Consider the following 15,665-nt stretch of genomic DNA (forward strand, 5'->3'; position numbering starts at 1 on the left):
AATGATGGTAAATACTATAAAGTATTTTTTCTCTCTCACAGCAACTGACCAATCCCATGATGCCTACGGTGACTGGCTCCAACGTGTCTCAACCTGTCCAGTCGCTTCCCGGAATGATAGTGCCGAGCAATCAGAACATGCAGCCGATACAGATGAACACAGGTGAGGAACTTTGTATTTCATATGGTATTCTATCCGCGTCAGGCTGGGAGGAGCAGAGAGAGAGGAAAGGTCCCCTTTTGTTCATTTGTTTGATGTCGGCTAGCCCCAAAATTGGGGGAAGTGCCTTGGTATATAGAGTCTATGCCAGAAAGCCCTTGGTGACAGGAGGATTCTGACAATATTAACATCATTGATAGATAAAAACAGAAGCCCATGTATTGGCTTACATAGAAATATCATGAAAATGGCCCTAACAATTGAATAAATTAAAATAGCCAACCAACTTACCACAATCTTCTCAAATCTGTGGAGAAATTAATGGAATTCAGTGGTCTACAAAAGGTCAAATTACTTTCTACAAAAGGTCAAATTACTTTCTACAGAAGGTCAAATTACTTTCTATAAAAGCTCAAATTACTTTCTATAAAAGGTCAAATTACTTTCTACAAAAGCTCAAATTACTTTTTACAGAAGGTCAAATTACTTTCTATAAAAGCTCAAATTACTTTCTACTAAAGGTCAAATTACTTCCTGATGTAGAGAGAACCTACAAAAGGTCCTCAACTTACAAAATTAATAGCTTCCAAGAAGCTGTATGTAAGTAGAATTTTATAAAGTTTTGGCCTAGGGTAAACCTAACCTAAATCCCATGCCTAGGATTTCCAGCTACACAAGTCAATAAATAGACAGATTTCATATTTGTAAATTGGGGCCCTTCTGTATGTAAAACCACTACAAATGAGTGGGTAGACGGAGTGAAGAAAGAAAGCCGTAGGCGACAGGAGGGTAGATGTGAAAGGGGCAAAAAATAGGCTAGCAGTAGAAATGAATGACAAGTGAATGCGACGCAGTTTCGATAGGCCTCACTGCTACCTTGGGTCATCTTTGTGAGCCCTGAATTAGCAGCAGTAAGGGAGGCAGCATATGAAGCTTCATTTGTGTTGGATAACCGGGGAGGGTGGGCTGTGGCACCCTAGCAGTACCAGGCAAACTCGGCTAAGTCCCTCGCCAGGCAAAGAGGAAAAATCCCCTTTTGTTTCTTTATTTTTATGTTGGCTATCTCCCTAAATATGAAAATTCTTGGGGTGTATGTATGATAGCGGTTACCTGTATGTATTATTATTTCTAACTTAAAATACATCATTGTATGGGGGGTCGCAGGGGGCCATTAGCAACCCCCCGTTAGGTAAGTAGGTAAGCACACGGCTTTTAGGTTAGGTTAGGGGGGAAAGTTTAGGTTAGGCGATGTCCATTTTTAATGAACGTGTGAGGCACTGGCCGCTAATATACAAAGGCTCCAAATTCTTAAACTCATCTAACCTCGGATAGAGTCTGCGATATAGATTCATAAATCTGCGATGACCCGAGGGGGTGAGTGGTAGGTGAACTGCGATGTTACTGAACAGGTTTATCTTTTAATTCTATCATTTACAGAATTCTACTAACTTAGCTCATGATTCCAAATATCCTTAAATAGATCAGTCAAATCGACCATCAAATTAGTTATGCTTTCTAGTCTTTGGGAATCTGTATCATTGTTTTGATAAGTATTAGCAGTAGTAAATATTTCAGTTTTTATCTATACAGTATTAGCTTTTGTAAGCTCAAAAACAACTTTTAACTACTGGTATTTTAAGCCCTTATAAGCCCAAAAACTATTTTAAGCCTTTATAAGCCCAAAAATTAATATTTCAAGCTTTTATAAGCCCCCCAAAATTACAATTTTAAGTTTTAAGCCCAAAAATGACTATTTTAAGCTTATATAAGTCCAAAAAAATAACTTTTAAGCTTTTATATTCCCCAAATATTACAATTTTAAGATTTTATAAGCCCGAAAATTATTGTTTTAAGATTTTATAAGCCCAAAATATTACAATTTTAAGATTTTATAAGCCCAAAAATTATTATTTTAAGATTTTATAAACCCAAAATTTTAAATATTTAACTTAGCCGGTGAATATATAATAGCTGCAACTCTGCGGCTCGACAGACAACATACTTAAAAAAAACTCGCGAGCGATCGCTATGCAGGTTGCGGGTGTGCCCACCAGCGCCAACTGTCGGCCAGATACCACTCTCGGATGTAAACAAAACCTTCAATTCTTCTCTGTCGACGTTGACGACAAGACGTACTTTTACTCGCTGTAGAACCTGGAGTTTTCCCATCATATTTGGTGAAGTACTTTAATTTGGTTTGAGCTTTCGCAGTACAGGTGTTTTTCTTCAAAATAAACCCTTGAACTCTTTTTTGAATCGGATTATTTGTTGATGACTTAGATCGTTTTTGGAATTTTCTTTGACTAATTCAAAATGGCTGACCCTTCTCAAGTTCCTAAGTTTCGAAAGTGCAATGCTAGGGACTGTAATAGGCGTCTTCCAAAGGCTTCTCTCGACCATCACACTGTTTGTTCCAATTGTCGGGGTAAAACCTGTCAATTGGGAGATCGGTGTGAGGAATGCGTGGGCCTTTCGGAATTCGATTGGATCGAATTTGATAAATATACACGCAGACTAGAGAGAGATAGGGTAAGGAGAAGTTCTTCTAGGTTCGTAGATTTTTCCTCTCCACATGCCCCTGAACCTAATCCTTCCCCTGTAGTGGTTGTTCCTAACCCCCCTCCTAGCACTCAGGAACCATCAATGCAAGACATGTTGCGTGCTATTCATGCCTTGGGGGAGAGAGTTGAGGCTTTAGCAAGTGACCGTAATCAACTCATGGCGGACGTGAAGGAACTCAAGTGCCAAAGTGCCACGGCGGAAAGTGGGAAAGTGCCTAGTGTTACGCAAAGTGTTGTGAACAGTGTTGCGACCGAGGGTTCGTCTGTTCGTGCCTGTCGTTCACCTAGTCCGGGACCTCTTGCAAGCTCCCAAGCCCAGGGGAGAAGCAATGTTGTACGACTTATGGGTTCGAGAGGCCTTGATCAGCGAACAGACGTTCCCTCTTTGGTATCAGGCGTATCTCGTCAAGATCGCCCCTACCATAAGACGAGAGAGCCCATTTTTACCTCGTCGTCCGAAGGCGTTTCACGTAAGAAACCATGGAGCAAGGTCTCTAGACCTTTGAAACGCAAGTCGGTCCCTTCAGGACAAGTCCAACGTCCCGGATGTAGCCACTGGGACAGTTCGGACCCGTTGCCGTCATCTGATGACTGCTCGCCGTCTAAGAGAGGCAAAGTTGTGCCGTCTCAGTCGCTAACCCCGTCTGTTACCGCACCCGCTTCCGTAGACCCTAAATGGGTGTTACTGCAAGACATGCAGTCTAAGCTTGCGTCCCTTATGGAGGACTACAACGCAGAGAAGGTTTCCGTTGAACCTTCTGGCCGTCAGCCATCCAAGCGTTCTGTTGTGCGTCCTGTTGACGTTGATGTAGCTTTCTCGCGTCAACCAGTTGGGGTTGTACCTCCCCCGATGCGATCCCGTGTGGATTTCCAGCCGCACGTTGACGTTAGGCAACTCACTGATGCGACTGGTGACGTTCAGGACGTTCACCAACCATCAAAGTTGACTTGTTTTGACGCGGTGCGTCAACCTCCGCAACCCAGTATGGTGTTGACTGCACAACCCAGACGGTCTAAACAGTCTCGGGTGGACGCTGTGCGTCCTCGCGCACCTGTTGTTGTTGACAGTTCCCAGACTGTTCAGCAGTTTCAGGACGCTGCGTCCTGCTCCGTCACGTATGCACCAGTGCGGCCGGACGCTGGGAGTCAAACGTTGCCTACCCCTTTGCCGTTTTCTCATCAGTCATCAGATGAGGAACTGTCAGATGAGGACGTTGCTGAACCACAGCCTGAGGATCAGCCTTCAGATTTAGATGAGCCTAAAGCAGTTCCACCATCTATGGACTTTAGAAAAGTCATGCTTGTTTTTAAAGAGTTGTTCCCTGAACACTTTATCTCTGTGGCTCCTCGTTCGCCGCCGTCTGAGTTTGTGTTAGGCGTTCCTGCTGCCATGCCAGCCTTTACGAAACTCGTTCTCTCTCGCTCATCCAAGAGAGCTTTACGGCTGTTAGGCGATTGGTTAGAAACAAAGAGGAGTTTAGGGAAGACGGCCTTTGCCTTCCCCCCATCTAAACTCTCGTCTAGATCGAGCGTCTGGTATGCCACGGGAGAAGTTCTCGGCTTGGGAGTTCCTGCCTCTGCCCAGGGCGACTTCTCAAGTCTTGTAGACTCTCCCCGCCGCCTTGCCATGAGACGCTCGAAGATTAGTTGGTCATCCTCGGACCTGGACCACCTTCTTAAAGGCATCTTTAGGGCGTTTGAAGTTTTTAACTTCCTGGACTGGTGTTTGGGAGCCCTGAGTAGGAAAATCTCATCTGCCGATAGGGATGTTTCCTTACTCATTATGTCCTGCATGGACAAGGCCATCCGCGATGGATCCAACGAGCTTGCCGCTTCATTCACGTCCGGAGTCCTAAAGAAACGAGAGTCTCTGTGCTCTTTTCTTTCAGCAGGAGTGACGCCATGTCAAAGATCTGAGCTACTCTTTGCGCCCTTGTCTAAGTGCTTGTTTCCTGAAGTCTTAGTTAAGGAAATTGCCTTGTCTTTAGTGCAGAAGGACACCCACGATTTAGTTGCGTCCTCGGCTCGCAAAGTTCCCCCTTTGCCTGCCTTGTCTGCTAGACCTAGGATAGACACTCCAGCGTCCAGGTTTATTCCGCCCTTTCGTGGCAGAGCCCCCAGCAGGGGAGGTGCTCGTGCCGAAGGGAAGAGAGAAAAGAGGAAAGGATCCAAGTCCTCGCGGGGCAGAGTCTGACTGCCCGCAACTTCAGACAGCAGTAGGTGCCAGACTCAAGAACTTCTGGCAAGCCTGGGAGAAGAGAGGCGCAGATCAACAATCTGTGAGGTTGCTCAGAGAGGGGTACAAAATCCCTTTTGTACGCAGACCTCCTCTAGCGACGTCCCCCATCGATCTCTCTCCCAGGTACCGAGAGGAAGCAAAGAGACAAGCCCTGAAACTGGAAGTGTCTCTTTTACTAGAGAAGGGAGCGGTGGTCAAAGTCTCGGACCTTCAATCACCGGGGTTTTACAACCGTCTCTTCCTAGTATCAAAGAAGACAGGAGGTTGGAGACCGGTGCTAGACGTCAGTGCTCTGAATGTCTTTGTCACAAAGACGAAGTTTTTCATGGAGACCACAAAGTCAGTCTTAGCAGCGGTCAGAAAGGGAGACTGGATGGTCTCTCTCGACCTAAGGGACGCTTACTTCCACATCCCCATTCACTCAGATTCCCAACCTTTTTTGAGATTCGTCTTCGACGATGTGGTGTATCAGTTTCGGGCCCTGTGCTTTGGCCTAAGCACGGCTCCTCTCGTGTTTACGAGGCTTATGAGGAATGTGGCAAAATTCCTCCATTTATCGGACATCCGAGCCTCCCTTTATTTGGACGACTGGCTTCTCAGAGCCTCGTCCAGTCATCGCTGTCTGAAGGATCTCAATTGGACTCTAGATCTGACCAAGGAATTGGGACTCCTAGTCAACTTGGAAAAGTCCCAACTGATCCCATCCCAAACTATTCTGTATTTAGGGATGGAGATTCACAGTCCAGTTTTTCGGGCTTTTCCGTCGGCCCCCAGAATAGATCAAGCCCTGCTCGTCATCCAGAAGATGTTGAAGAAAGAACGTTGCTCAGTCAGGAATTGGATGAGTCTGGTAGGAACGCTATCATCCCTGGAGCAATTTGTCTCGCTAGGAAGGCTACACCTCCGACCTCTACAATTCCATCTAGCTTTTCACTGGAAAAAGGACAAGACGCTAGAGGCGGTCTCGATCCCGTTTTCCGAAAAGATAAAGACTTGTCTGACTTGGTGGAAAGACAATATCATTCTACGAGAGGGTCTTCCCCTAGCAGTTCAGAAACCCAACCACGTTCTCTTCTCAGACGCATCGGACTTGGGCTGGGGCGCGATGCTGGACGGTCGGGAATGCTCAGGTCTGTGGAACTCGAGTCAGAGGAGCATGCATATCAACAGCAAGGAGCTTTTGGCGGTTCACCTGGCCTTGATAAGCTTCGAGAATCTCCTTCGAGGCAAGGTGGTGGAGGTCAACTCGGACAACACCACGGCCTTGGCGTACATTTCCAAACAGGGAGGTACCCACTCACTGACTCTATACGAGATCGCAAGGGACCTGCTCATCTGGTCAAAAGATCGAGGCATCTCCCTAGTAACGAGGTTCATCCAGGGCGACTTGAACGTTCTAGCAGATTGTCTCAGTCGGAAAGGTCAAGTAATTCCAACCGAATGGACCCTCCACAAGGATGTGTGCAAGAGACTTTGGGCGACTTGGGGTCAACCCACCATAGATCTCTTTGCAACCTCGTTGACCAAGAGGCTTCCAATCTATTGCTCTCCAGTCCCAGACCCAGCAGCAATACATATAGATGCCTTTCTCCTAGATTGGTCACACCTAGATCTTTACGCATTCCCACCATTCAAGATTGTCAACAAGGTACTGCAGAAATTCGCCTCTCACGAAGGGACAAGGTTGACGTTAGTTGCTCCCCTCTGGCCCGCGAGAGAATGGTTCACCGAGGTACTTCGATGGCTGGTAGACTTTCCCAGAAGTCTTCCTCTAAGAGTAGACCTTTTACGTCAGCCGCACGTAAAAAAGGTACACCAAAGCCTCCACGCTCTTCGTCTGACTGCCTTCAGACTATCGAAAGACTCTCGAGAGCTAGAGGCTTTTCGAAGGAGGCAGCCAGTGCGATTGCTAGAGCGAGGAGAGCTTCTACCATTAGAGTTTACCAATCGAAGTGGGAAGTCTTCCGAGACTGGTGCAAGTCAGTTTCCGTATCCTCGTCCAGTACCTCTGTAGCCCAAATAGCAGATTTTCTCTTATACCTGAGAAAAGTTTGCTCCCTTTCAGCTCCTACGATCAAGGGCTACAGAAGCATGTTGGCCTCGGTCTTCCGGCATAGAGGCTTAGATCTTTCCAACAATAAAGATCTGCAAGACCTCCTTAAGTCTTTTGAGACCTCTAAGGAACGTCGTTTGGCTACACCTGGGTGGAATTTAGACGTGGTCCTAAGATTCCTCATGTCAGACAGGTTTGAGCCTTTACATTCAGCCTCCCTGAAAGATCTCACTCTTAAGACTCTTTTCCTGGTATGCTTGGCCTCAGCTAAAAGAGTCAGTGAGCTGCATGCCTTCAGCAAGAACATCGGGTTTTTGTCAGAAAAAGCTACTTGTTCTCTGCAGCTTGGTTTCCTAGCCAAGAATGAGCTACCTTCTCGTCCTTGGCCTAAATCTTTCGATATTCCTAGCTTATCGGAGATCGTAGGCAATGAACTAGAAAGAGTATTATGCCCTGTTAGAGCTCTTAAGTTCTACTTAGCTCGTACTAAACCTTTACGAGGCAAATCTGAAGCGTTATGGTGTTCGGTTAAGAAACCATCCTTACCTATGTCAAAGAATGCTTTGTCATATTTTATCAGATTGTTAATACGAGAAGCTCATTCACACTTGAGTGAGGAAGAACGATCTTTGCTTAAGGTTAAGACGCACGAGGTTAGAGCTGTAGCAACTTCCGTGGCCTTTAAGCAAAATAGATCTCTGCAAAGTATCATGGACGCGACCTATTAGAGAAGCAAGTCAGTGTTCGCGTCATTTTACTTGAAAGATGTCCAGACTCTTTACGAGAACTGCTACACACTGGGACCATTCGTAGCAGCGAGTGCAGTAGTGGGTGAGGGCTCAACCACTACAATTCCCTAATTCCATATCCTTTTAATCTGTTTCTTGAAATGTTTTTTAATGTTGTTTTTATGGGTTGTTCGGAAGGCTAAGAAGCCTTTCGCATCCTGGTTGATTTGGCGGGTGGTCAAAGTCATTTCTTGAGAGCGCCCAGATTAGGGGTTTGATGAGGTCCTGTTGTATGGGTTGCAGCCCTTGATAATTCAGCTCCTGGGAGTCTGTCAGCATCCTAAGAGGATCGCTGGGCTCCGTAAGGAAGACAGACTTACAAGGCAGAGTAATCGTCTAAGTCGACTTCCTTACCAGGTACCTATTTATTTTGGTTTTGTTATATTGATAACTGTCAAAATGAAAAAACTCTTAGCTTATACGATGTAAACATATTTAACTCTGGTCTCTACCCACCTCCTTGGGTGTGAATCAGCTATTATATATTCACCGGCTAAGTTAAATATTTAAAAATGATATTTTAATTATAAAATAAATTTTTGAATATACTTACCCGGTGAATATATAAATTAAACGACCCTCCCTTCCTCCCCAATAGAGACGCAGTGGGACGAGAAGAATTGAAGGTTTTGTTTACATCCGAGAGTGGTATCTGGCCGACAGTTGGCGCTGGTGGGCACACCCGCAACCTGCATAGCGATCGCTCGCGAGTTTTTTTAAGTATGTTGTCTGTCGAGCCGCAGAGTTGCAGCTATTATATATTCACCGGGTAAGTATATTCAAAAATTTATTTTATAATTAAAATATCATTATTACAATTTTAAGATTTTATAAGCCCAAAATATTACAATTTTAAGATTTGATAAACCCAAAAATTACAATTTTAAGCTTTTATAAGCCCGAAAAGACTTACTATAATCCTAAAAGAACTTATTATAAGCCCAAAAATTGCGTGTACAGTATTACCAACTCTCATGGGTGTGAATAATCGTGATTCATTACGTAGGGCAACAAAACTATTTTTCTTTTATCTCCTCAGGCACCGGAATGAATGTCATGCCACCCCAGACCCAGAACATGATAATCCAACAGGGTTCTCCACTCACGCAAGCCCTCAGCCAACCAATGAACCAAGGTATGTTTTGTGTCGGAGTTGGAAGGAGGTTATGTTTTCGCCCGTTTGTGTGTCTGTGTTTGTGAACAGCTTCCTGGCCACAATTTTAATCGTGGAGTGATGAAACTTGCTGGGATTAACTGTTATGTAAAAAGCTAGAAATGATTTAAATTTTAGAAGGTCAAGGTCATGGACTAGCAAAATGTCCAATTCACGTAATCAGCCATAAGTTTCGACATCGTTGTCACAGAGACTTCAAACTTGATTCATATTTTAGTGTAGTAGGTTGGCCAGGGCACCAACCGCCCGTTGAGATACTACCGCTAGAGAGTTATTGGGTCCTTTGACTGGCCAGACAGTACTACATAACACCCTTCTCTCTGGTTACAGTTGTTTCCCTTTGCCTACACAGACACCGAATAGTCTGGCCTATTCTTTACAGATTCTCCCCTGTCCTCATACACCTGACAACACTGAGATTACCAAACAATTCTTCTTCACCCAAGGGGTTAACTACTGCACTGTAATTGTTCAGTGGCTACTTTCCTCTTGGTAAGGGTAGGAGAGACTTCAGTTATGGTAAGCAGCTCTTCTAGGAGAAGGACACTCCAAAATCAAACCATTGTTCTCTAGTCTTGGGTAGTGCCATAACCTCTGTTCCATAGTCTTCCACTGTCTTGGGTTAGAGTTCTCTTGCTTGAGGGTACACTCGGGCACACTTCTATCTAGTTTCTCTTCCTCTTGTTTTGTTAAGTTTTTATAGTTTTTATAGGAAATATTTATTTTAATGTTGTTACTATACTTAAAATATTTTTTTTCCTTATTTCCTTTCCTCACTGGGCTATTTTCCCTGTTGGGGCCCCTGGGCTTATAGCATCCTGCTTTTCCAACTATGGTTGTAGCTTACCATTTAATAATAATTATAGTATGAAAATCAACGCCAATTAATACATGTTAAGGTCAGGGTCAAGGTCGAGCAAAAGGTCGAGAAATAAGCTGCCGCGGCAGAGGTCTGCTGTCTACTGAGTGCCCCTCTAGTTGCAACCAATAAGTAGACTCGAGTTAGAGGGCCAAGAAATGCTTGAATGTAAACCATTAAATCAACTTCATTCAAGGGCTTAGCTACAGAGTTATTGGATCCTTTGACTGGCCAGACTGGTTGTGGCTCATTTTTCCCTTGTCTACACATACACTGACAAGTCTGGTCTATTCTTTCTACATTCTCCTCTGTCCTCATACACCTGACAACACTGAGATTACCAAAAGAAATTTCTGAGCTCAAGGAGTTAACTACTGCACTGTAATCAGGGTTGTGGCAGCCGATGTGGTAACGTCCCTAACTGATAAACGCCAGACTGGGGTTTGAGTCCTGCTCAGACTCGTTAGTTTCTTTGGTCGCTGCAATCTCACCATCCTTGTGAGCTAAGCATGGGGCCTTTGGGGTAGCTTATATGTCTATCTGCTGAGTTATCAGCAGCCTTTGCCGTGTCATCCTTGGTCCTAGCTTGGGTGGGGAGGGGACTTGGGCGCTGATCATATGTATGTATGGTCAGTCTCTAGGGCATTGTCCTGCTTGGTAGGGCAATGTCACTATCCCTTGCCTCTACCATTCATGAGCAACCTTTAAACCTTTAAATTGTTCAGTGGCTATTTTCCTCTTGGTAAGGGTAACAGAGACTCTTTAGCTATGGTAAGCAGCTCTTCCTGGAGAAGGACACTCTAAAATCAAACTATTGTTCTCTGGTCTTGGGTAGGGCCATAGCCTCAGTACCATATCTGTCACTGTCTTGTGTTAGAGTGATCTTGCTTGAGGAAACACTTGGGTACACTGTTCTATCTTATCCCTTATTTCCTTTCCCCACTAGGCTATTGTCCCCTGTTGGAGGCCTTAGGCTTTTATTATTATTATTATTATTATTATTATTATTATTACTTAGTAAGCTACAACCATAGTTGGAAAAGCAGGATGCTATAAGCCCAGGGTCTCCAACAGGGAAAACAGCCCAGTGAGGAAAGGAAAAATAAGATTTTTAAGAAGTGTAACAACATTAAAATAAATATCCTATATAAACTATAAAAACTTTAATAAAACAATAGGAAAAGAAACGAGACAGAACAGCGTGCCCAAGTGTACCCTCAAGCAAGAGAACTCTTACCCAAGACATTGGAAGACCATGGTACAGAGGCTATGGCACTACCCAAGACTAGAGAACAATAGTTTGATTTTGGAGTGTCCTCCTCCTAGAAGAGCTGCTTACCATAGCTATAGAGTCTCTTCTAGCTTGTAATATTAATAGTGATAGACATTGCACATCAGTGGCAGATCATTGCTCTCTTATTTACAGGGTGCGTAGTTTAATTCCCTTATCAGTCAACCATGCATATGCATGTCACCCTATAATCTGTGGCCCCACTACCTTTTAAAAGTACAAGACTAATTATACTGATAATGTTTCTTCAACTCAATACGACTCCTTTAAGACTTCATGTGCTATTCTTGATTGCAAATTTACTTTTGAGTAATACATTTTGTCTGTTTCTTCTTCATTTGTGCAAAATATAGGCTTAATAAGAGTCTTATGATTTTCAGCGATCAATCCACTGTATTTTGAAGAAGTGATCTGATTCTTTCATTCTTCTTTGTTTCGAGTATTTTTCTCCTGTCTGATTCAGATGCTGAATCTCATGCTGATTTGTTGGACTGAAACTTCTATTAAATTTCTTTTGTTCCAACACGAATACTTACCTCGAACTACTTTCTTAAGAGTTACCTGTAATCTCCTCTCTACCGACCAGAGTTTTGTGTAGTATACCCTATACCCGTTTTCTATGGAGGGCTAACCCGGGAGTGAGAGAACGTGCTCCGAGGGTAGCCTTTGAGCTAGGTCGAGGTCTGCTTGGGTCTCGTGAGCCAGTAAGTTCTCTGGTCGCGACGTGATACCATACGTCGCTCTCGTCTCTCTCGACCCTTTGTGTCCGCCTCGTGTGTCCCGCGTGGTTACCGCGTGGTAGCTTTGTGCTTATCCCTTGTGTTCTTGTGTGTTCACTACCCTTCCTTGTGCTTCCAAAGTGTATCCCTTTGATTCCCTTCGTTCCTGTGTCTTGTGTTTGTGTGCTATGGAGTAAATCCGCCGTTGTCCTGGGCCTAGAGCCGGAAAGTCGTGTGGAGCGTTCCTCTCCAAGCCCGAAGTGGACCCTCACTCCCTTTGCTCTTCCTGTAGGGGCAGGATGTGCTCGCCATCGGATACGTGCTTTGAGTGTGTTGGTTGGAGTGAGATTCAGTGGGTGCGATACGGCACGAAGAAAAAGAAGTCGTCAAAATGTTCACCCAGAAAGTCTAGCGTCTCTTCGCCGCTACCGTCACCCAGTGGACGGTCCGACGGGGCTTCTGTCTCGCCTTCCCCTACCCAGAATAGGGGACGAGGTAAGTCCGTTGCGAGGAAAGAGCCGAGAGTTCTTCCCCAGGAGTCTAGCGTGTGTGAAGTGGGGGTTGCGGGGACTTCTCAGGCTAGTGGGGAGCCTGGTAGTGCTGTGTCGGGGGGTTCTGGAGACTCTGCCCTTGTGCTTGGGGGGCACGTTTCCTCCGACGACCCCTTATGGTGTAGTAATGTTGTACCTGTTTCTTCGCCCCCTTCGTGGGCCTGTGTTTCAGGTTCTTCGGCAGGTGGCGATACCCAGGGTAAGTTAGACTCCACAGTAAGTGATTCCTTCGGGTGGAAGCTCCCTAAAACGCCAGGTAGAGCCCCTATGCGGATGGAAGAGGGCCTGGATACCTGGTTCCCTAGTGTATGGCGTCAACCCTCTTTTCCAGCTCCTCTGACGACGATCCCAGAAACCTTCCTGCAACCCTCTACCTCGGGTAAACAGCGAGTCGCGAAGCCCTCCGTAGCCCCCGCTTCTGCCTGTCGTGCGGGTGGTACAGTTTCGTCGGGCTCTTCGGATGGTGGGGCTTCATTCTCTTCAGAAGAAGAAACCAGGAGGAGACATCGGCGCCGGAGGGAGCGGTCCAGGAGCAGTCGTTCCCGCTCAAGATCCCGTTCGAGGTTCAGCAGGAGACGGTCCCGCTCTCCACGGAGGAAACACAGGAGGAGTAGGTCCCCCGATGGTGATTGGGTCTTCGTTCCCCGTAAGTCTGAGTTACAGTGTTCCCCGGACCGGCAATCCAGGGATTTCTCGCCACAGAAGCCATCCTCCAGGCGTAGATATGACCCTCGCAGGGAGAAATGCGAGAAGGCCTCTTCAGGCAGGCGTAAGGCCGCGAAGCTTCCGGTTCACCCCGCCCAGCGGGGGGAACCATGCTTCCTTACAGGCAGCCTGGCCGAATCAGCCCAGCTGGTTCGGCCCTCGGACTTTAAGGAACGGTTCCCTCCGTCGAATCAGCCCACGGAATCCGCGTCCTCGTCCCCCAGAGAGAATACACGAACGGTAGTCCTCGCCGGCACGGCGATGCCAGCTCTGACCCCCGAACCTGGTGCGGAGGTTTCTGCCGGGGAAGACCAGTACCTCCGCAGGGGAGTGCCTGTTGTGCCAGAACCAAAGCGCCCGGTGGGAATGCCCGGTGACCCGGCTCCTCGGGATCAGGCCGAAGGTTCTGCTGATGGTAGGGAAGGTTCCCCGACCGAGGACTCGGCCTATCGGAAAGTTATAGGCCTGATCCGAAGGCATCATAGAATTGAAGAGCCGGTTACAACCGATGAGGACTACTGGAGGTCCAGCCTTACCCGCTTGATGCAGGCACCCGTCCAACAGAAAACCTCCCTGGCCCTACCTGTGGCCCGAGATCTCGTCCTGGGACGGGCTCATATCGATAGAGTTGTGGCAGGCAATGCCGAAGCTCCCAAAACGCAGAGCTCTTCGAAGTTGCTCCAAGGGCTTAAGACACAGAGCAGGGTTTATATGCCAGAGGGACAACGACCGGGGGCCTGCAAGGTGGAGCCTGCCCTCGACGTTTTGTTTTTCACAGTCGAAGGCTGCGATGATGGAGGAGATGTCGAAAGACCTAGTTCACGTCTCCTCTTGGTTGGACTGTTCGGCTTCCACACTGGTAGGTGTGCAAGCCACTTATGACCTGACGGACCCAGAACAGCAAAGCCTCCTGAGGGAGCTTATCATCTCCGGGGGCAAGACCCTGAAGTTCCTCACGTACCAGTCCCTCGCCCTGTCAGCGAATTGGGTTCTTCGCAAAAGGGACACCATTCTGGCGAAGCTTTCCCGGAAGGTCCCAGACAGAGAGGCGAGGGCCATGAGGAGCCTTCCTGTGTGGGGTGACTCCTTGTTCCCCTTGAAAGAGCTAGAGGAGATCATGGAAAAGGTGGCTAAGAGAAAAGAAGTGAACGCTCCCAGGCCTCCACCGGTAAGGAGGCCCCCCTACAAGAGGTCAGCCTCAGACGGTCCCTCTACTTCTCAGGCCCCGCCTAACCTGACGAGAAGAGAAGCCCCTTCTTCCTCGTGGGCCTCAGCGGCTGAGCCCCCCCGCAGAGGAGCTCCAGCAGCGTCGGCCTCGTTTAGGACAGGTTATTCTGCCTCCAGGAGAAGCTGTTCAGGCCGCTCCTCCAGGAGGAGGTAGAGTGGGAGGCCCCTTACTCCTGCCCAAGCCTCAGGTTGGGGGATGCCTCAGACTACATTGGCAAGCATAGAAGGCTCACGGAGCAGAGCCCTGGACAGTATCCGTACTGAAGGAGGGTTACAGGTTACCGTTCTTGACAGAACCCCCCCCTTTAATTCCGGCCAGCCTGTCAGAGTGGTTGGTACCCAAGGACCCGTTGAAGAGGGCTGCCCTTCAAGAAGAGGTGTCCACGATGTTGGAAAAGGGTGCCATGGAGGAGATCCTGCACCCAGGGCCAGGTTGCTACAGCCGCCTGTTCCTGGTAGAAAAGGCGACGGGGGGATGGAGACCAGTGATAGACCTGTCAGCTCTCAACAAGTTTGTGCGAAAGACAGATTTCAAAATGGACACTCTGAAGTCAGTCTTGCTGTCCTTGAGGGAGAAAGACTACATGATGACCATAGACCTCAAGGACGCATACTTCCAAATCCCGGTCCACCCCTCAAGTCGGAAGTTTCTCCGGGTGAAATGGGGTACCCAGATCCTGCAATTCAAGACCCTCTGCTTCGGCTTGTCGACAGCTCCCCAGGTATTCACGAGAGTCTTCACGACAGTCTCGGTGTGGGCTCACGAGCGAGGCATTCGCCTCATCCGGTACCTGGACGACTGGTTGCTTCTTTCCTCCTAGGAGGACGTTTTGAAGGAGCAGGGTATAAAACTTCTCCAGTTTTGCAAGGGTCTGTGTATCATGATCAACCCAGAAAAATCGAACCTATCTCCTTCCACCAGAATGACCTATTTGGGGATGACACTGGATTCCCTGCTAGTGAAAGCTTTCCCGTCGGAGGAGAGGATAAGCAATCTGATGAAGATCCTTCTTCCTTTCCTGTCAGGGCAACCCAGGAGGGCGAAGGACTGGCAAAGGCTAATAGGTCATATGGTGTCATTGGAGAAACTGGTTCCCCAGGGGAGACTCAAACTCAGAGCCGTCCAATGGAACCTGAAGAGCTTCTGGAACCAACTGGACTCGCCCCAGAAATTAATCCCAGTCCTACCAAACACAATACCCTCCCTGGAATGGTAGCATTGCTGGTCGAACTCGCTCAAGGGGATGCCCTTCGCGACCAACCCTCCCGGGTTGCTTCTATTCACAGACGCCTCCAACCAGGGAGGGGGAGCGCATCTCCTCAACGGGACGGCGAGAGG

The 15,665-nt window shown here is 47.3% G+C and overlaps 1 protein-coding gene across 5 annotated transcripts in view; it reads left to right on the forward strand.

The window, feature by feature from the left end:
* The window catches only part of LOC137627080 (mediator of RNA polymerase II transcription subunit 25-like), a 121,937-nt gene that overhangs the window by 75,950 nt on the left and 30,322 nt on the right, over positions 1 to 15,665 (forward strand). For all 5 annotated transcript variants that reach the window (XM_068358071.1, XM_068358074.1, XM_068358072.1 and 2 more), the window contains exons 13-14: positions 42 to 162; positions 8,840 to 8,935. In XM_068358071.1, coding sequence (XP_068214172.1) covers positions 42 to 162; positions 8,840 to 8,935 — 217 coding nt within the window. The remainder of the gene's footprint in view (positions 1 to 41; positions 163 to 8,839; positions 8,936 to 15,665) is intronic.

This window comes from Palaemon carinicauda, chromosome 34 (assembly GCF_036898095.1).
Source record: "Palaemon carinicauda isolate YSFRI2023 chromosome 34, ASM3689809v2, whole genome shotgun sequence".
Classification (NCBI taxonomy): Eukaryota; Metazoa; Arthropoda; class Malacostraca; order Decapoda; family Palaemonidae; genus Palaemon; species Palaemon carinicauda.